The sequence below is a fragment of the Budorcas taxicolor genome, chromosome 21 (assembly GCF_023091745.1).
Source record: "Budorcas taxicolor isolate Tak-1 chromosome 21, Takin1.1, whole genome shotgun sequence".
In the NCBI taxonomy this organism is placed as follows: Eukaryota; Metazoa; Chordata; class Mammalia; order Artiodactyla; family Bovidae; genus Budorcas; species Budorcas taxicolor.
Window position 1 is genome coordinate 44,048,548 of NC_068930.1, and position 22,697 is coordinate 44,071,244.

Here is a 22,697-nt window from a genome sequence, read left to right on the forward strand (position 1 = left end):
ACACAGTAAAGGTCAAATGGTCTCAACGATGAAAGTGCAACTCACAACACTGCCCTAAAATGAACACAAATGTTCTTGAACTCCTCTCTTCCCATGATTACCTGAAGTCTCCTCTTATGCAATAATCTGTAACCATATGATTCATTCTGGAGTGTTTTATTGTATACATGCATTCTTTGGTTTATAAATTAATGTATTTATTTTAATTGGAAGCTAATTACTGTACAGTATTGTAGTGGTTTTTGCCATACATTGACATGAATCAGCCATGGGTGCACATGTGTCCCCCATTCTGAGCCCCCCTCCCACCTTCCTCCCCATCCCATCCCTCAGGGTCATCCCAGTGCACCGGCCCTGATCCCTGTCTCAGGCATCGAACCTGGACTGGCAATCTATTCCACATACAGTAGTACACATGTTTCAATGCTATTCTCTCAAATCATCCCACCCTCGCCTTCTCCCAAGAGTCCAAAAGTCTGTTCTTTACATCTGTGTCTCTTTTGCTGTCTCACATAAAGGGTCATTGTTATCATCTTTTAAATTCCATATATATACACGTTCTTAGTTAATCTGTATAGAAGTGAAAGTGTTAAGTCACTCAGTTGTGCCTGACTCTTTGCGAGCCTGTGGACTGTAACCCACCAGGCTCCTCTGTCCATGAAATTCTCCAACCAAGAATACTAGAGTGGGTTGCCATTTCCTTTTCCAGGGGATCTTCCTGATCCAGAGACGGAACCCAGGTCTCTCACCATGCAGACAGATTCTTTACTATATGAGCCACAAGTTCAGTTCAGTTCAGTTGCTCAGTCGTGTCCAACTCTTTGCAACTCCATGAATCGCAGCACGCCAGGCCTCCCTGTCCATCACCATCTTCCGGAGTTCACTCAGACTCACGTCCATCGAGTCTATGATGCCATCCAGCCATCTCATCCTCAGTCATCCCCTTCTCCTCCTGCCCCTAATCCCTCCCAGCATCAGAGTCTTTTCCAGTAGTCAACTCTTTGCATGAGGTGGCCAAAGTACGGAAGCTTCAGCTTTAGCATCATTCCTTCCAAGGAAACCCCAGGGTTGATCTCCTTCAGAATGGACTGGTTATATCTCCTTGCAGTCCAAGGGACTCTCAACAGTCTTCTCCAACACCACAGTTCAAAAGCATCAATTCTTCGGCGCTCAGCCTTCTTCACAGTCCAACTCTCACATCCATACATGACCACTGCAAAAACCATAGCCTTGACTAGACAGACCTTATTGGGCAAAGTAATGTCTCTGCTTTTTAATATGCTATCTAGGTTGGTCATAACTTTCCTTCCAAGGAGTAAGCATCTTTTAATTTCATGGCTGCAGTCACCATCTGCAGTGATTTTGGAGCCCAAAAAAATAAAGTCTGACACTGTTTCCACTGTTTCCCCATCTATTTCCCATGAAGTGATGGGACCGGATGCCATGATCTTCGTTTTCTGAATGTTGAGCTTTAAGCCAAGTTTTTTGCTCTCCTCTTTCACTTTTATCAAGAGGCTTTTTAGCTCCTCTTCACTTTCTGCCATTAGGCTGGTGTCATCTACATATCTGAGGTTATTGATATTTCTCCTGGCAATCTTGATTCCAGCTTGCGTTTCTTCCACTCCAGCGTTTCTCATGATGTACTCTGCATAGAAGTTAAATAAGCAGGGTGACCATATACAGCCTTGACGTACTCCTTTTCCTATTTGGAACCAGTCTGTTGTTCCATGTCCAGTTCTAACTGTTGCTTCCTGACCTGCATACAGATTTCTCAAGAGGCAGGTTAGGTGGTCTGGTAGTCCCATCTTTTTCAGAATTTTCCACAGTTTATTGTGATCCACACAATCAAAGACAATCTGCAGACAGATTCTTTACTATATAAGCCACAAGTAGTTGACTACATTTGTTTAACTATAGATAATTTATATAAGCATTTGGTTATATATATAACTGTAATTAAATATATGTGTTTAGTTACATGTGTAATTATATATGCATGTGCATAAACAAATACATATATATACGTGCATATACACAGATCGATTGATCATGTAAAGTGATTGAAATACAAAGTGTTCAATACATTTAAGGTAATCTAGTTGTCTCAACCACTCAGCTAACTACTTGCCAGTGCAATTTCATTTAATAATTAACCTAGTGAATTAGGAACTTGTATCACTGTATTTCAAACAGGAAAACTGAGACCTCAGATTGTAAGTAACTTGGATGAGTTCACCAAGATGCTGAGTGGGAGAGTTCTCAGTTCAGGCCTTTGCCACTACAGCATCGGGTTTCCCGGTCTTTTGAGACATTAGGAAAAATTGTGTTGCTATATTAGCTCTAAGCTAGGGAGAGCATATTAAGATTTTAATGTGAAAGCATGGCTAAATTTATTAGAAGGATGATCAAGGAGCAATAAATGCAGTGGGTAAGAGCTTGGAGCCGGCTGATAAGATTTGCAACCTAGCCCACTAAGGGAAGCCACTTAACCCTCTATGTCCACACTGCCTCATCTTTAAAATGAAAACAATTATAGTATCTACTTAAAGGTTTGGGACAACTAAGTTCATATATGTAAAGTGTGTTAAGCAGTGCTTGGCTACAAGACAAATGTTACAGAAGATCAGTGATTCTTCTTTTGCTTTCAAAATTTAATTAATTTTACTATCACCATTTTACCTGTAATATTTGCTGTGTTAGGTTTTCCTCAAATTTTTTTTTCTTATTTTTCAAAGCACACTTTAACTTGCACAACAAATCTATTTTAATAGTGGACGCCTGTTAATGCTTTTGTGTTTGTTTTCAGCCTTGTATCTTTTCACTGCAGGAACTACCTCTCTCCAACCTGGAGGGGCTCTCCATCATCCACAAGGCCAATCAGAGTGTGGCTCCTGCAGTGACAATGTGATTGCTCCCAGGGTATTACGGGATTAAGCACAGCCAATCAGTGCCCCTTTCAGAGAATCTACAGCTACTGAGATAATTATGCTTCCATTCTGAGTCATATACAATGGGTAGCATGTTAGCCTGGAGCTGCTGGGAGATCACTTTGCACCACATGAAAAGTCTACCTGAGAAGGAAGACACCGTAAGGTAAAGCAGAGTGAGAGATGGAGAAATGTGTCACTTGAACCACAGGTTCCAGATGAATGGGGCTCACCTTCTGGACCTACCCCATTGTGTGAGTCAATAAATGACCTAAGTTAGTGAGAGATAAGTTTATACTATTTGCACACAAATCCTGATTAATTCACTGATATATTATTGGTAAGAATATCTCTATAATGCCGGTACTCAGCTTATTATAATAGCATAAATAATTAATGAGTTTAAAATATTCCCTGAAATTGAAAGTGTTAGATGCTCAGTTGCATCTGGCTCTTCACAACTCCATGTACTTTATCCTGCCAAGCTCTTCTGTCCAAGGAATTCTCCAGACAGAATGCTGGAGTGAGTTGCCATTCCCTTCTCCAGGGGATCTTCCTGACCCAGGGATCGAACCTAGGTCTCTCGCACTGCAGGCAGATTCTTTACTGTCTGAGCCACAGGGGAATCCCTAGAAGTTCTTAAATATCAAGACATTAGAAATAAGCACCCTGTGGTGTGCAAACCTGTGAGCTATAAAGAATGGCAACAGGGACTTCCTTTGCAGTTCAGTGGTTAAGAATCTGCCTTCCAATACAGGGAATGCAGATCAATCCCTAGTCGGGGAGCTAAAACATCACATGCCGCAGGTAACTAAGCCCGCCAGTGTCACAGAGACCCAGTGCAGCCAAAATAAAACAGTAAATAAACAGAAACCAACTGTCTAAGAAAAAAAAAAAAAAAGACAATCAATGACTTCAAGTCCAAGCCCTACCACTCTGTGACCTTAGGCAAGTCATTTACCCTTTTTAGTTTCTCACTAACACAGAGACTAAAACTGCTGTGAGGATCAAATAGCACAATGAGAGCTCAAACACACCAATATACAGTACTATATTGTATTGAGTCCATGTCTATATTAACAGAGAAAAAAGCATGATAAAGGAATTTTCTCATTCTGATACATCTATGTATGCCGCAAAGACCTTACAACTTTCTTCTATCTTTTGCTTTTTCATGCCAAGAAATAAAAAGTACAACTAACAGTATGACTGAAGAACACTTGGGAAATGTGCACAGAAGTTTGCATATAATTTCTAAAATTATACAATCAATTCTTGGTTACCCGCCAGAGCAACTGCGTAGCTAGCTTACTGTTCTGCTATCCTTTTCCTAGATCCAAGTCCTTGGCTCACCCCACACCTGCATTCTATAAATGCCTTTCACATCCTTTATCTCTTTCAGTCTCTATTACAACTTCATTACATGGGCAGGAATCATTACTCTGTTTTACAGATGAGAAACTGAAGCTCAAAGAGGTAAGTGATAGCTAATTAGAATGGCAGGAAGTACAACATCTCAAACCACTTCACTGCTGATCCTTACCTCTGATTCATTCAGTCACTGAGGTGCCTAGATTTTTACTTCCTTGCTTCTGGATTTTTCCTGGTTCTGGTGTGGTTTACAGTATATCGTAATATCAGCTGTGAATACTCTTTGCCAGATCCTAGTTTTCTTGTATACTCATCAGATACTACGTGCTTAATATTATTTGGTACTGGCCCTGTGATAATACCTAATCTGGAAAGTATTTGTTCCCAACAAGATAATGGAATAGAATCTAAGCCAATAATTAGTTTTGTAACACCTCAGTTAATATTATGACATAATTTGGCCAGGTTTTCTTTATATTCAATATTACTTCTGTTTGTACACCAGCAGGTAGATAAATCATTTGCTGTCAGAGCTTCTGCTAGCAAACAGTACAACTCCTGTGCCTCAAATGCTGAAATAAGCTAGAAAAAGATGCTGAGAAGAAAGGACAATAAATGTGCAAACTGATACTTGAGTCATTTACAAGAACAAGAGTCTACATGAGCTGGTTACCACATCATTTTGAGCAGCAGGAAATTTTTTTAGTGCTTAGACATTTCTATAGCCAAGTAAAATGTATTCTTTCTGGTCAAATATAAATGCCTCTTGAATTAGCCCATGTAATTCTCTTTTGTGAAATGCCGTATCTCTTCATTCTTTAGTGACTGGCCTAAGTTCCATCTCCCCTGAAAACTCAATACTGACTGGTCAAGTCCATAGTGACTCTTTCTCCTCTGAACTCGGAGACCCTGATTTTATACCAAGCTAACAATTCAAGAAAATACATGATCATTTTCCCAAGTTCATATAACTCATCTCCCCTACAAACTTTCACGTTGAAAGATATTTTATGTTTTGTCTTCTACTTTCACATTCCTTACACATGTATACTGCAGTTTCCCAGCAAAAGTTCCTGGAGCTGTTGATATCCATTCTTCTGCTTTCTAAGACAAGTGATAATTCAACATTCACAGCCTATAGCTAAGGAGACTACATCCGCATAGAAGGCCAGCATGTTTACATGATACCAGAGACCAGGCAGGATTTGTTCCACTTCTTCAAGCAACATACTCTACTACTCCAAGGGAAAAAACCACTTTAATGTGAAGGCTATCTTCCTAGTTTTCCAAATACTCCTGCAGAACACAAAAATGTCCGACTGGCTGTAGAGATATTTCACATTTGCACTGTGGTTAACAACATCGAGTAATTTTTATTGGATTTCTAGATTACAGGTATCAAACATAATGCTAACTGAATTTAAAGGTAATGTTCCCCAGCAAGTTCAGATCACAAGGTTATTTGACAATTCCCTCCTTTCTGCCTCCTGGATAGGAAAAAGAATCACGTTTCCCCTTTTGCCTCTGTTGACTTATCCTAAATATATTTCATTAGTCTTTCAGCCACGTGGTAGTTCTTTTGAAGGTCAAAGATTCCATTAAGACATATCCGCCTAGCTATAATTTGAGCTAATTAGACAATGTTAGTCAAAGTCAAAACTACAATGAGGGACCAGTCGGAATGGTCTTCATCGAAAAGTCTATAAATAATAAATGCTGGAGAGGATATGGAGAAAGGGGAACCCTCCTACGCTGTGGTGTGAATGTAAATTGGTGTAGCCACTGTGGAGAGTATTATGGAGGTTTCTCAAAAAACTAAAACACAGTTTCCATATGATCCAGCAACCTATACTCCTGTGTATATACCCATACAAAACTATTATTCAAAAAGATATATGTACCCTTATGTTAATAGCAGCACTATTTACAATAGCCAAGACATGGAAGAAACCTAAATGTCCATCAACAGATAAATAGATAAAGAAGATAAGTATATATACAATGGGATATTACTCAGCCACCAAAGGAATACAATAATGCCTCTTACTGAAACATGGACAGACACAGAAATTATCACAGTAAGTGAAGTCAGAGAAAGACAAATACCGTATGATAATCACTTATATGTGGAATCTAAAACATGATATAAATCAACATATCTGTGAAACAGAAACAGACTCACATATAGAGAACAGAACTGTGGTTGCCAAGGTGGAGGGAAAGTAGGGGAAGGAAGGAATGGGAGTTTGACATTAGGAGAGGCAAACTATTATATATACGATGGATAAACAGGGTCCTACTGTGTAGCACAGAGAGCTATATTCAATATCCTGTGACAAATTATAATGGAAAATAATATGAAAATACATATATATAAAAGTGAGTCACTTTACTACATAGAAGAAATTAACACAACATTGTAAATCAATTATATTTCAATAAAATTTAAAGAAAGTTGCAGCCAATAGTAACTCAAAGCTTAGATAATGTATGGATTGTGCCATTTACAATGAACAGTAGTTTAAGAACTAATTGTCCAGGCAGTTTATACATGCTCTTTTCCAATTTCTATACCACCATGTGTAATAACAGGTATCAAACAGATATTTAACTATAAATGTATTGGCCTTTTCAAGTGGTTAAAAAGTCTCTACAAACTTAGAACTAGATGTTGCCTGAAAACTAAAAAGGAAGCATGACTAAGGGTTAAAGAATGGATGCTCAGACCATCTGGGTATAAATTCTGGCTCTGCCATTTATCAGCTTTGTGATTTTGGTGGGGGTTCACTCCTTTTGCCTCAATGTCCTTGCTTGAAATCTAGATATAATAGTAAAATCTATCTTAAGGATTTTGGGGGGGTGAGAATTAAATAAACTCCAAAGCATGTTAAGGAGGAACTCCTTCGTGAAGCATGCAGTGAGCCATTTTCTCTACCCTGACTGGCCCCTCCACTTCTTTTTAAACTATCTATCATTCTCCCTTTAAGAAGTAAATATTTATTAAGGAGAACTTAATTTTAAATAATGCAACACTGCCAATGTAATCTACCCTAAAAAATCATCAGGATATATATAAGAAACTATACATGAAAGTTATCTAACAATTAATAAACAGAAATAATCTAAAGTATAACACTAGGGAAATGACTAAATAAAATACTATATACATGCTCTAAAGTCACATACAGGAAAACGGTATACAAAGAATTTGGTATACTAATATATGTAATGTGATAACTAAAATATCAGTATCATAAGGTTCTCGTGTCCACAGTAAGTTAAAAGTGCTTATAACATAAATAGGCATATAGTAAATCAAAGATTACCGTTAGTAAAGATCAAGTATTGCCATTATATCTATGTATAAATATTCATAAGTTCTTAGGACATAACCAATGATAAACAGTTTCTCTTTATTTCATTTACCTCTTAATTTGTGTTTCTTAATTTTCTGTATGTAAGTTTCACCAGTAGATATTTTTGTCTCCATTTCCTTTACTTCTCAACCCACCTCAATCAATTTGTGCCCCTACTCTGGTGGGCAATTTGCCATGAGCATGTATCAATTTAAATTACACGACTGAATTAATAATGTAACACTTAATGAGGAAATCATTATCACTTCTGAATAGGAAATATTACCTTCGTGAGAGATTTCCTTCCAAGGATTCGGTGGATACATGAAAGCTGCATTCTGGATTTGGTCGTGAATGTCCTCATCTTCATTAAATGGGAACGTGCCACTTAAGCTTACATAGATGATGACCCCAACAGACCACATGTCTAGAGAGCGATTATAGCCCTTGTTCCTTAGAACCTCAGGAGCCAGGTAAGCTGGGGTACCCACCACTGACCTCCGGAAAGACTTCTCTCCAATGATCCGGGCAAAACCAAAATCACAAAGTTTCACCTGTTGATAATAATGGTTTGAAGATACAGTCAGGTTACAAATTTGTTTGTCAGTCTGTGTCTTGGTCCACAACAGCTAAAAAAAACAACTATAATACTTTATATATATTGTATGGATTTCTCATGGTAGAACTAACAGCTATTTTCCATTTTATGTACTCGAGGATAGCAATTTATGAAAAGACACAAAAGTATTTTTTTATTCATAAAAATATCATCTAAACAATTTTCCTTCCTCCTCCTAGAACTGAGGGACAAATATGAAAATATGTGTACATAAAAGTAGGTTATTCAGTTTTACAAGGCAGGGAAACATCATGCACAGTGATGGATTTAACTCAAGGACTTATTATAAATAAAGGCTGAAGGATAAGCACATGCCATCATCCACCATATCCTAAAAATTAGCTTTGCATGGACAGGCAGCCAGGATCTGAGGGCATCATGGAAGCAACACAGAACAGCCACCTTGGTCAGGTCACTTCAGACACAAGGGTATCTAGAAAGAGATATGGTTGTTTTGCATTTTCTGAGTCAAGGAAAAGAAGAAACTTCTGTCTTCATCCCTGGGAACAACACTGAACTGCAATACCCTGCCTAACATTAGAGAGCTGGTAGCATCCCTGGGTGGAGAAGGTGATGGCACCCTACTCCAGTACTCTTGCCTGGAAAATCCCATGGATGGAGGAGCCTGGTAGGCTGCAGTCCATGGGGTTGCGAAGAGTCGGACACGACTGAGCGACTTCCCTTTCGCTTTTCATGCACTGCAGAAGGAAATGGCAACCCGCTCCAGTGTTCTTGCCTGGAGAATCCTGGGGACGGGGGAGCCTGGTGGGCTGCTGTCTATGGGGTCGCACAGAGTCAGACAAGACTGAAGTGACTTAGCAGCAGCAGCAGCATCCCTGGGACTCTGAAGCTGTCTCCCTCTCCCGTTCCCCAGGATGTCCACACCACGGCAGCAGAAGCAGCAGGAAAGGCCTGGTGTGCATTATATTATAAAGGCAGGCTGAACTGAGTTGCAGAATGACAGAGACAGTCCCCATAACGTAAGAAGGTAACAAATGGATGAAAACAGACAGTGAAAGTTTTGAGGAGAAAGGGTGACAGAATGCAGCAAGAGAGCCAGTGATGCTGTCGGCTGCCTTTTTGCTGAGAGAGGCTTTCATACTTGCCTGAGGGAAAGGATCAGCTGATGCTAGCAACACGTTTTCTGGTTTGAGGTCACAATGAACAATATTTTTAAAGTGTAGATGCCGCAAAGCCACAAGTATCTATATAGGAGAAAATCATCAACATCAGCTTATTTTAATCTAAATGGTTGGTTCAAAATGTTCTCTACTAGGACATAAATTTAGAGGGTCAACAGCAGACTCAAAATGAACAGTGACATTTCTTTATGTTTCAGACCCTGAAATAAGCTAGCATGTTTCTAAGGAAACTTTATTGGAAAAAGTATTATGGAAACCAGATGGCAACCGAAACAGGTAAAGATAAAAGAATTCAATGATATCTAACAGGCTACACATTCCTGAATATTTTCAAAGATTCAGGACTCAGCCACTGTGCATTTTAAAATTTCATGAGCAGTTTTAATACCTGGGCCCGTATACATATTATTCATTTGGTGCTATCCTAAACCCCGACTACTACAGATATAAATTAGATAATACAATAAGCCATTCCAACTTTTTTTTTTTAGTGTAGTTCAGACTCTGGAGGTAGGGACTAAACAACAGGGCTAGAAAGCTCTAGTTAAACAGTGATAACATCTGATATTAAATATTACCTTTTTTATTTCCTGACTGTAATTGATTTCTTACCTGAGTAATTAAAAACTTCGTTACGTGCTCTGGCAACCTGCCCTTTTCACTTGACAAGATCATCTCCAGCATGTCTCCATGGAGTTTTTCCATAACAACAAACACTCTTTCAGGCGTCTCAAACATACACTCCAAATTTACAACACCAGGGTGATGAAGGTTCTATTAAAGATAAATAAAGCACTTGAAGAAAATGAGTTTTTGATACTGTTTGGCAAGCTCACTGATTATACAAAACTGTTCTAGCTTAAAGCTAGACTGTAGATCCACACTGTAGATTTTTAACACCTCTAAATTCCACATGTGCTGCCTTATAGTTTGGAAATTCTAATGTCTCCAAAAAATACATCTTGACTTTCTGTGCACAGTGAATATTTTTTTCTATGCTATAAAACAAAATTCCAGCACAGTGAATTGCTAATTAGGTTTTAATTATAATATCATATTGAAAAATCTGTAGTTTCTTAGGATTATCTCCAGTATTAAGCATACTGTCCTAAATTAGTTTACTAGGCCATCCATACACACTTAGTAGAAATTTAGTGTAGATAAGATGAAATGCGTTCATGGAGTGCATCTGACTGCACTGATGAAGCACGTTAATCAAAACCTTTTGGAGCTGCTGCTGTGCTCTCGGAGGCTGCTCTAGTTTGCTACAAAAGCTCTTACACAAGGGTAAAGATCCCCATGAAAACAGCAAATATTATTGAGCCTCTGTTTTGTTCAGGACATCATGCTATGTGGTAGTGCTTCATAGTTCTCAAGCACTCAATAAATATTTCCACAATAAACTAATGGCCAATAATGATAGGCTGCATTTGGCTTGACATGTTAATTGTCACACGTCAAGTAAAATTACTCTTAACATTAGATGGGCCCTCGTAATGATGCTTAACTCTGAATGTCGGTCTGGGGTCGTCAACAAAAGCCTTTGATCAATTGACCTTTATTTTTTTTGCCTGCACACAACAAAATAATCCCCAAATTAAAAGAACTATTATATATTCCACTAATATTTCAATGAAAAATGGGGAAAAAACAATCATCTTGAATAAAAATTACTGAAAGAAAAACACACGGACTGACTTACATGTGTTAACAGCTGAACACAGGGAAGAAAATAAATCCTCTATTCCAAGAGAAAAAATCTTAGTCAGCCATAAAATTAAACGCAAAATGAAATGTTCACAAATTATTGGAAACCTGAAATGGCGCGGTCTTCAGATCTCATGGACAGATGCTGGGGGCTGAGCAGTAGAGGGGACATGCGTGAATCTGCACTGTCACTGTCCTTCACGCTACTCCTCAGCGCAGAGAGCCTGGCACTGACTCAGCACGGACATACGCTATGGTTGGCAGTAGCTTCCATGATGAGAACCTGCCTTGCTGGATGAGAACTCCAACCACTACTCTGGCAATTCTGCTCTCTGCCTTACACATCAGATGGGACTTTAATATGTGCTTATTTACTTTGTGTTTTTCCAGAATGTTCTAGACCAAAAGTATAAAAGGAATTAATGAGATTGTTTTCTGTCAATGATGTCCCCATGGACTCTGAAGGACTGTATAAATGTCCTCTAATAGCTTCTTTATGTAAGAGATAAAGGAAAATTTGGCTATTTCTTGGTAAGGGACTTTGAATATACTTAGGTATATATTTTAGGAAATAAAGTATATTCAATGAATTCATTGAATTAAAGGTCACCCGAACGCAACCGGTAAAAGAAATATGTCTTGGAAAAGTTTCAGCTCCTACATTCATTGCTCTTGGTCCTTGATCTTTCACCAAAACCTTTACGTTTTACAAGTCTGCTAAAGAATATATTGAATGGTAGCTGAAAAATCTTCCCAATAGCAAAATGACTTTATTTTCTCTGCATAGCTGGTATGTAATAAGTTGATACTTCTTGAGTTCATTATGTATGGTTGAGACAAAGCCATCACAGATGCCTTCTCAAAAGCTGGATGCTTTTGCACTCAAATGACCTAACTTGCTTTTACATTCAACAATAACAAAAGCAAGCAGAATATACAGAAGCAGGTCTTCATTAACAAAAATCTCTATCCTGATGAGAAGTTAATTGACTTAGCCTAGATATCTGAAGATATCTGAAGACTAAAGAGAGGGAAAAAAAACTAAAGTTACCATTTTATATCATTCATATTGCCTTTTTAATACCTTAAGATCAACTCTAAGATGAGCTTTAACCAAAGTAGCTGATGTCACTTGTTCACAATTTTAACTTTTTACAGAAACTATAAAATAGCTTTTCAAAATTTTCCTTTTAAAGTCTAAAGTAAATTAATTAACTTAAAATGGTTTGATGATTATAACATCAACTATGGCATAGTCGTGTTCAGAAAGAACTTTTGTTAACTTCTCAGGCCTAGCTCAGAGATTTGGATAATAAATTTCATGGCAGAGTAAGCTATTACAGGACTTTGTGGCCATCTGTTTGTTGCATTTAAGTAATCTAATTTTCAGGAAATGAAACATTTGGTCAAATATAGGAAAGAATAGTGTCCATTCACACATTACAGATTGATGACATATCCATGGGGTGAATATGAGTTGTTTTGAAGTCTGGGAGGAAATGCCATTTGGAGATCAAGACAAAAATTTTCTGACTCAAACTGCCTAGAGAGTTCTTATATAATTAATGGAAGCTAGTCATTAAAAGCAAAAGATTTTATAAAAGCAGTAATACTTTATAAATAGTATTTAATTAAAAATTTTAGTTTATACATGTATTCTATTTTATATTACACGTTTTAGATTTGCATTGAGGATTATTTTTCTTTACTTATAATCTTTAATTCTTATAGTGTTGCTTTATTGTAAACCTAACACTGTGAATTCATTCCAAACATCTAGCTGTGATAAATTAATGTCATGCTTTGCCCTTCTTCTACCTTCAGGATTATTATACTCAAACATATGAGAGGTAGGAAAGAGAAAAATTAGATTCAATATATCTATTCAACAGATTATTTAGGAGTCAGCCTTAACATGGGAACTTCTGACTACTTTCCTATCAAACAACGAAGTGATTTAGGTCATACTGAGACAGAAAGGAAGAAAATTAGAAGTGAAGAATCCAGGATCTAAGTTCTAAATAGCACACAGGGCAGACAGAATACACCAGCACAGTGTGTGCAAGGATGGGGAAGTGGGGAAGTGAGGTACAGCAACATGGCAATGACTGTTGATAGTCACTCCTGAACTGAAAGAACACACCATCTTACACATTTTCTAATTACAGTCTTCTAAAATTTATGCTTCACTTACTAACCCTAGAATTTACAATCACTTAATATGAAGGGGATGCCTTGATAGTTACTAAAAAAGTCAGTGTAGAGAGGAGATGATTATAAGAAGACATGTGAAAGATAATACCCAAATTAATGTGGTAAACTCAGCTATCTCGCCTAAATTCTCTCTTTAGTTTGATAACCAGAAATTTAAAGTGGAAGACAAGAAAATTTCCTTTTGTCTTTCACCTAAAGGAAGTTACATTAAGTATGAAGCCCACTTACGCCTTCTACTTTGTCCTATCGTTCTAGGTGGCTCTAATGGTAAAGAACCCGCCTGCCAATGCAGCAGATTGAAGAAATGCATGTTCAACCCCTGGGTCAGGAAGATCCCCTGGAGGACACAGCAATTCACTCTAGTATTCTTGCCTGGAGAATCCCACAGACACAGGAGCCTGGTGGGTTATATAGTCCACAGGGTCACAGACAGTCGGACATGACCGAAGCAACTTAGCATGCAGTATGCACGCATCTTCCCTCATGGGCTTCCCTGTTGGCTCAACGGTAAAGAATCTGCCTGCCAATTTAGGAGACACGGGTTAGATCCCTGGGTCAGGAAGCTCCCCTGGAGAAGGAATGGCAACCCACTCCAGTATTCTTGCCTGGAGAAACACAGGGACAGAGGAGCCTGGTGGGCTACAGTCCATGGAGTTGCAAAAGAGCTGGGCATGACTTGGTGACTAAACAACAACAACATCTTCCCTCATTCTGCATTTTTAAACTTCAGTGATGACAGAGGTGCTTCTACTCTGATGTCAACAGGTGAGGGCTGTGTTACATCACATGAGAGCCCTCCTGACTTAACATGGGCTGGGGATCATTTGGTTGTTGCATGCAAAGTGTCCTTATTTCATGTTTGGTTGACAAAAGGCTACAATTTATAAACAGTTCCATACTCTAGAAGTTATCTTTTAGGAGCTAACATTTTGGGAATGCACATTGATAATAACTCAGAACCAATGAACTTAACATATAATGTCAGAGGAATAAATGCACCAATATTACTTCAGTAAGACCAGATGTAACAATCCACCCTCCTGTGAATCACTGGCTGATATTTAGATCAATGGAGTCACAACCAAATTTAACCTATTAGACTCTGTGAACTCAGAAATGATCCAATCACTCCCGGTAAAACTGCTTGCATATACCATCCATCAGAATTTGCAATGTAATATTTTTGTGTGGCATTAAGTAGCTCAGATTGACCCTGGTTTAAATAGCTCAAAATTCTGTGGAAGAAATAAGTTGAAGCATCTCCACTGGCTGTTAATACAATATATATATTGTGTCCAGATATCAAGAAGGGGAGTCAGCTTTTAGATGGCTAGCTTACAATGCACAATTTACCATTATTTTTTCCATCTTAAGTTAGCTACAAGTTCTGTGCATCCTATTAAGTACAACTGGCCCAAGAAAAAATTTTTAAAGAATCAGTTCAATATTTGCATAGAAGGAAAAAAAAAATCAGGTCAGGTCTGATATATAATTACCGTATTCACATATATCCATAAACCTATCTACAACCCTCTCAAACATTCTGCACTTAATCTTTTCTGGAACTGCTTTAATCTAGCTTTAGATTTCAAGGCCATGCAGACACATGATAAATAGAATGAGTTCTCTCCTTTCCTTATAAAAGGAGAAGAGACTGAATGCAGAGAGAGAGGAGTATGCAAAAAACATACTTACAAAACCCTCCCATCACCTCTCATGTTTCTAGCCTTTTCACCAGGTAGAATTAGTATAAAAAGTATGTGCTATTTTCTACTTATCACCAGGAATCTTTTAGGGCATATGAATGGGAAATCTAAAAAGCGAAATCTAGATTCCTCAACCCACCATGTAAACTCATACACTGAGCTTCCACTGGCACTGTCTGTATATGACTGAACTTGTTACTATAATTTCAGAGAGTTGAGGGAGTGACTTCTACCAAATGAAAGGCCCTTACACAGCAAGAATACTGTACACATCCAGGTATCTACTCCCAAACCCCTGACCACGGCCAGAGTTTCAAGCTGAATTTAGGCAAAAGGATGGAATATTTGAGAATAAGAACAAAGGCTTAAAAGACAAAAAAAAAATCAGTAACTGGTTGTTACTTTTTTTTAAAAAAAATCAGTGTTAGTAAATATTTCACCCAAAAAGTGTGACCCTCTTTCCTCCATGCCATTACTCTAGTTTGTGTTTAGTGAAAAGGCATGAATTGAAAGAATGGCACGTTAAAATAAGGAAGTTGGAATTTGTAGATCAAGGTGTGCTTACTGCACATAAAAGTTAAAAATTGGATCAAATAGCTGAATTTTTTTTTTTCTATTTGATACAAATGCATGGCAATAGACACACATCTGGAACACTTTTTTATTTCCTGCTAACCTACTGGCTGGAAACATGAACACATGAATCCAATCTCATCCCAATGTTAGATTTAAAGTGTAACTTTTAACAACGTATATCACTGTAACCCAATTACTATGCTTAGAGGTCACCACTCCAGAAAGCATACCATTCTATTATGAGGTTAAATGACCTGTACAGACACAAAATCTATCTGAAGTCTTAAGTATTGGATACTGGGATCTGGAGTGAGCATACCAGGTGTACTGGACAGAGTTAGAGGACAGAATGTCATGTGCAAAAAAGTCAGATTGTGTTATCTTACATTGAATATGGATTTTGTGGCACTTAGATGGCATATTATCAAAACTGAACAGGTTCTTAATTATGGGGCATCTCAGAATCTTTAAGTGAAAGACTATGCACTTCCAGGATGTAGATGACCTGGATGTAGTATGCAGTATTTTCTAAGCTTTTTGAGCACATCTTAATCCTCACCTTCTTCCATGAAGGAACTCAGAAGACATGATCTTCCAAAAATAAGTTGGGGAACACTGATTTTAAAAAACACTTTAGGGACTTCCCTGGTGGTCCAGAGGCTGACTCTGTACTCTCAATGCAGGGGAACTAGATCCCACATGCCCAACTAAGAGAATGCATGCGGCAACTAAAGATGCTGCATGCCGTGATGAAGACCTAAGATCCTGTGTGCCAAAAATAAACCAAATAAGCAATAAATAAAATAGACCTGGTGCAGCCAAATAAATAAACAAAAATAAATATTAAAACATTAAAAACACTTTATATACTATTTAATTCAACCCCTGTAAAACATTCCTGTGAAGCAAGCACATCGAGTCAGATGAATTCTAATCCATAATTAAGGAAACCAAGATTAAAAGTAACTTATGAAAAAACTGAAAAGCTCTGACTGGAACCTGGCCATCTGACACTAAGTTTTCATTATGACTAAAGTGTTATGGAATACAATATCTAGCCAGAAAATTTTTCAAGTTTGTTTTCTTTTTATTATAATAGATTTTTAAAGTTTTTTCTTCTATTTTAGACACATATATACATAATTTATAGACTTTTTTTGGAGCATGCAGAAGATAACAAGATCACTTTAGAGGTGTAAAACATGTCTTCAAAAGAAACAATTTCATGAAAATTGTTCATGTAGTAATGTAAAAAAGAAAAAAAATTTGAAGAAATATGAACACATAAGGTGAAACAACAGAAGTATAAACTTTTTATTAAACATAAAAGATAAAGTACTCACTTTTTGAATATTTTTCTCCTGAGAAAGAAAAGTTGACTCCTTCATGCTTTAAATAAAATCACCAGTTTCTGCAAATTTTCATTTTCCCACTCATACTTAGCAATATTATTCTCTGGTTTCCTGTTATGATTATCTCTTTCCACCTACTCTTGATCCTCTTTTTAGACTAAGAGAACAAAGCCAGGTATTTACAAGATATATATTTAATCTTGTTCTGTGAAGATAAATTACCATGTTTTGTAGTCAAAAAGGAATGAAGGTAAAGTATACTTTATTATCTTACTGGCATGCTCTGCAATTCTATACCACTCCGTTTCCTTCAGCTGTGGCAATATAATTTGCTCAACAAATATTTACTGAGTGTTTACTAGGGGCCAGGCATATGTTAATATATTTTCAGCTGTACCCCAGGTTTTGAGTCAATCGTGCTCTTTGTTAACACAAAATTATATGTCTCTATGTTCTCTATTTAAGAAATTCAATATCAAGTTATTTGAAATCATTCCTAGGAGCTAGACAAGTGGTTTCAATACGATTAATAGTAAGATAAGTATGGAATCTTTACTATATGCCAGGCACTAAGAATTTCAACAAATTATCATACTCAATTCTTACAACATCTGTACAAAGTTTTATGGATAAGGAAATTGAGACTCAGAGAACCTAAGTAACTTTTCCAAGCTCCTAAGACTCTTAAGCCTGATGTGAGAACCCTGGCAGTCTAAGCCCAGAATCTATGCTCTTAGTATTTTCCTTGGACTCAAATCCATTTAGAACCAGTGCTGCCTGTTCTAACTAATATGCATCAGGGGCTATGCTACTTAAGCCTCCTCACCTTACTCTCACAACCCATCTGAGCATGTTCTCTGGATTTCTGAATGCTACCTCATCAGTCTTCTCACTACAGTGTCCCCTATACCTGTTATGACATCCACATTGACAATTTGGATCCCTTGCCTTCCTGACTGATAAAATATCTTCCCTATAGCTTAATCTGTTTTTAAGCTGGTGTACCACCCCTACCCCCACCCCAGTGTTGTTCTGCATTACCCATTCCACTCCTGATCTTGAAGTTTCATTGCCTTTAAAGGTAACACTCTGACAGAGTGTCTGGTTTCTTTCACACCCAATGCCCAATCTTCCTCCCCAGGGCTAAGCTTTAGAGGTAGCTGTAACATCTGGAACAATGAGCAGCCCATCTACACTCTTCCTTCTCATAAAATATCATAGTTTTCTAACTGGAGCCTAAAATTTAATTACTTATTTATACAGAATGGGGGCATTCTGACTGTTAAAACTAGCTTTGATTATTATAACTAGTAGAGCCTCCAAAACAGTTTTCTTGTATTTAAACTTTTTTTCTCTATACCATCCCTCAATACTGATCTGATTGTAATAATTTTTTGAAAATATTTCAATAATTCACAATCACCCAAGCATAATAAAATCCAGTTGACTTGGCACGATATCTACGGTTCTCCATGAACTCTCACTAAAGCCATTTCCTAGTCTTACCTAAGTGTACTCTGTCCTTTCACAGTAGTCTCTAAACTAAGAGAGGCAAACTCTTGGGGAAATGGAAGATTAAGAGATATGTGAGCAGAGGGATAATGTTAAGGAAAATTTGCTTTGTTTATATTTGTACCCTTACTACCTGGAACATGGGAAGTATTCAATAATTATAGTTTGAATGAATGAATCTTAACAATCCATAAATAACTTTCTAATGCAGATCTATTTGAGAAAATCTCCATACTCTTCAAATTCTCAATCCCCAAGTTGCCTTTCACAATATTTTTTTCCCCACTTTTCAAAAGGAAGGTATGCTTGTGATACATTCCTAACACTACTAAGGTACCTCGCCATGGGGAAGAAAATTGTCTAGGAAAAAAATAAAGGGAAAGTTTGAAATATTGTGTTGGTATGAACGGAATAACTCTAATAACTTGGAACTCAATTCTTTGGCAACTTAGCTTCTTATGCATGCTTTCACCAAAATCAGAGAAGGATTTAATGGATCTATTAATAGAAATAAAAGAGGATGAATTTCTGAAGATAAATCACTTGGAATGTTTCTATCTTATCTGGGGGGGTAGCACTTACAACTTGGCTTCTACAATTTAACAAAAGCAATAAAACTGCTGAACTGTTTAATGTAAACAAAAAATAATAATCACCTAAAAATTTATTAACTATATTAAAAGAATAAACCTCATTAAATAATGTGCTTTCAGTAACATTTCATTTTTTATGTTAACAAGCATAGATCAAACTCTACAGAATATTTATCTTGTTAGACAAAGGTTTTACTAATAACTGTAATGATAAATGAATCAGGAGAATGCTTTACACATTCAGTGTTATAATCAAGAAATTTAAAAATATACAATGATTTTTATTGTAAATAAATATGAAAGGAGAACCAATAAAAGACTTTAAAGTATAAAAATGTATAACATTGGAATATATTTCTGTCATAGAAGTATAATGTAGTCAAAGAAAACAAAAATACTGTAAAATATGCTATTGCTTAAAAAGCCTATGGATGTGTTTTTAAATGACTGTTTAAAGATATAAAATGTTTTTGATATTTAGATTGTAATGCATATATTTAAATGAGTCATACAACAGCTTTATTTTCAAATACCAGGATTTTCACTATAGTACAAAATTAAAATTCTTTGGACTTCTGACAAAAATAGTTCTAGCTGTCAACTTAAAAATATACAGCAGATACAAAGATTTTTAGAATTCTTTCTGAGAATTCTAAAAGTGTTTAGAATTTGAAGAATTTTTAGAATTATTTTTTCAAACCACATGAAGTGATTTGAAGCCACTCTTTTAAAATGATCTAGTTTTCTACTTATATTTCATAGTGTATTTATTTTATTAAGGCGGCCCCTCAGCCTACTAACCCTTTCCAACATTTCTTTGGTCACCAAGAATCATGACTCTTAAGATTTCACCAATGCTGTATTTCCCTTTGAAAATCTCCCTCATTCTAGTACCCTGACCTCTGCCATAACTCATGACTTCTTTCACTATGTTCTACGTTTCCACAGCTATCCTGACTTGCGGTTACTTGTATCTGTCTGTCCAAATATATGATAAATATTCTAAAAGGTTTCATTCACTGTTATACAACCTAATAAATTGCTTTGTATCAAAGAAGGAAGGGCTTCAAGAGTACTGTTGAATGACAATATTTTTATTAACTGAAGGAAATTAACTGAAGTTCCTTCGAAACTGGAGAAATAATAGCACAATGGACAAAATTAGAGAATAACTTGCAGGGAAACATTAGGAATAATTATTTGGTTTTTGGCTAGTTGGTTTGGGTAAGACTGGCACAGCAAAGTGGAGATGTTGTAATGTCAGAAATAGGAAACGGAAGTGTCTGTGAAAGAACAGAGTTCATGAAATAAATTCAGGAAATAACCTGAGAAATAATGACAGATGCGTGTCTTAAAGTGGATGAGCTCACTCTGGGAATGAGTCCCAGATTAGCATAAACCATTTAGATGAAGGGAAGAAGGTCAGTAAGAAGAACGGAGCTAGCAGAGCTAGCAGGGAAGGTGAAATGGGGCCTGATGAGTGCAGGGATGAAGTGAGGAGTGAGACCCAGAAAGGAGCAAATGATCAATGCTTTGAAGCACTGAGGCTAGTCAAGTAGGGTAAAGACTGAAAAACAGCCAAAGAGGGATAGTTGGGCAGAGGTAGAAGACAGGAGTATGGCAAAAGTTCCTTACACTGTAAAAAGGTGTGGAAACCCAAGACAGATATTTATGAGTAAGAATGGAAAGCAGCATGGGGCACAAATTAAAGTATGTCAATATAAAATGTGCTGCAGCCATGAGAGATGGCCTAGACAAATCAAGAACACAGTTTATTGTTGCTGTTCTTTTGTTTTAAAGTTAAGAGGTACTTTAATGGAAAGAAGAGTGCCTCGCAACAGAGAGAGATAAGAATGATGGTGGAATTTTAGGAGATAAGTAAAAGGGGATATACTTAATCTATGGCCTGTAAAATTCTTACATATCTTTTCCTACATTCTGTATTCAGCACCTTTAGTATTCCAAAATGCTCTAATATATCATAAACAGAAGCTCTAGTATTCCTTAGAAAAAAATAAGCTGATATTTAAGATAAAGACAAAATAGTATATCAATTAGAATTATATACATTCATTAGCATTATCCTAAAGCTTTTGTGCACTGTGATATTATGTGAGAAAATGAAAATGAATTTAGACTAAACAAGCCTATGTTGATAACTTAAATTGTATTAAATATATCATGCCAGTATCACTTTAGATTGTAAGTTTCTAAGCCTTCTGAGATTAATTGCATCTTCTTACAAAAGTCAGTTTTCTGTAATATCCCCAATAATCATAAACTATCTTTTTATCCCTATTTTGTTAACATGAATAGAAAAAAAAACAAAAATTTCAGATTTACCTTTTTTAAAAATCAAGATACAACTTATAAAATCATACTATAAATAAAATCTCTTGGGAGTTTTTGAATGAAGTTTAACATCTACATTTATTTATCATCCTTCTGAAATATAATAATTACAAAGCATTTAGAGATAATGAAAACAGCTATTTGAAATTATGTAAATCAAGGATAACTAGGCCAAAACAATCACACTTGCCTTAATTTTTCAACTGTTCAAAGATATCTAAAGAGTATAGCTTTCTAACGACTAAATCAGCCTCTCGGAAGCCTTCGCCCAGTAAAGAAGATGAACGAGAAAAAGAAAGGAGAAGCCTACTTTTTCACACATTCATTTTTACAACTTTGAAGTCCTCTACAAGCTAAAAAGGTTTTTTATTAAAAAACAAACAAACAAACAACAAAAAAATAGAAACAGAAACAAATCAGAGTTCAACAACAACAAAACTAACAGAACTACGTGAGGAGAATGTTCTCCCATCAGCCATTTCCAGCCCACTTGGTCCTCTCCGGACAATCTCAGAAAGAAGAACAGGATGGGGCAGAAATAGTCAGACTCCAGGTATAAGCATAAATGAGAAAACTAGCTTTCATAAGCAGGAGACCACGGGCAGAGGATACCAAATGCTTCTGCGTATCACTTTTATATCCAGAGGGAGAGGATTCTGTTCCTCAAGATTAGGAAAAGAAAACGTTCTGCACCATTCAGCTGATTTCAATCACGGTACTTTTTCTGAAGGTATCAATTAGTGAGTCAGAATCCTCCCCTCGTCTCTCTACTTATTACCATATTTTCTTTTCAGGTTTAAAAAATGAATTACTTATTTTTATAAGAAATATAAACCAGGGCAATGAGGGCTTTCAAAGAACAAACAATCCTTCTTAACTAACCAATTAACCATTAATAGCAAACAGAGTCCAGACATTTGCTTCCTGGTTGGATACTGTGACTTCTTATGTGACAGGATGATGTCTCTGTACAGTTTTAATTCAACAAGCATTCATCCAACAAATATTTGCTAAACATCTAATGTTTGTCAGGAACAATCTTTGGTGTTTGGGATACATCAGTATATATTTTGGGATATATATCAGTTATTTGATGCTGTTAGCAAATAGCAGCATCTGCCCTTCTGAGACATATATATTCCAGAGCAGGGATTGCGATTGGGGATGGGGAAAGAGATCCACAGCAAATATAATAAATAAAATTCTGTAATAGGCTAGAATATGGTAAGTGCTATGGAAAAAGAGAATACAGATCAGACTAATTTCTGGT

General features: G+C 36.7%; 1 protein-coding gene across 2 annotated transcripts in view; it reads right to left on the reverse strand.

The window, feature by feature from the left end:
• Positions 1 to 22,697, reverse strand: part of PRKD1 (protein kinase D1) — a 349,952-nt gene that overhangs the window by 15,517 nt on the left and 311,738 nt on the right. For both annotated transcript variants that reach the window (XM_052659486.1, XM_052659484.1), the window contains 3 exons: positions 10,028 to 10,189; positions 9,380 to 9,478; positions 7,941 to 8,208 (listed from right to left, as the gene is read on the reverse strand). In XM_052659486.1, the coding sequence (XP_052515446.1) occupies positions 7,941 to 8,208; positions 9,380 to 9,478; positions 10,028 to 10,189 (529 nt within the window). The remainder of the gene's footprint in view (positions 1 to 7,940; positions 8,209 to 9,379; positions 9,479 to 10,027; positions 10,190 to 22,697) is intronic.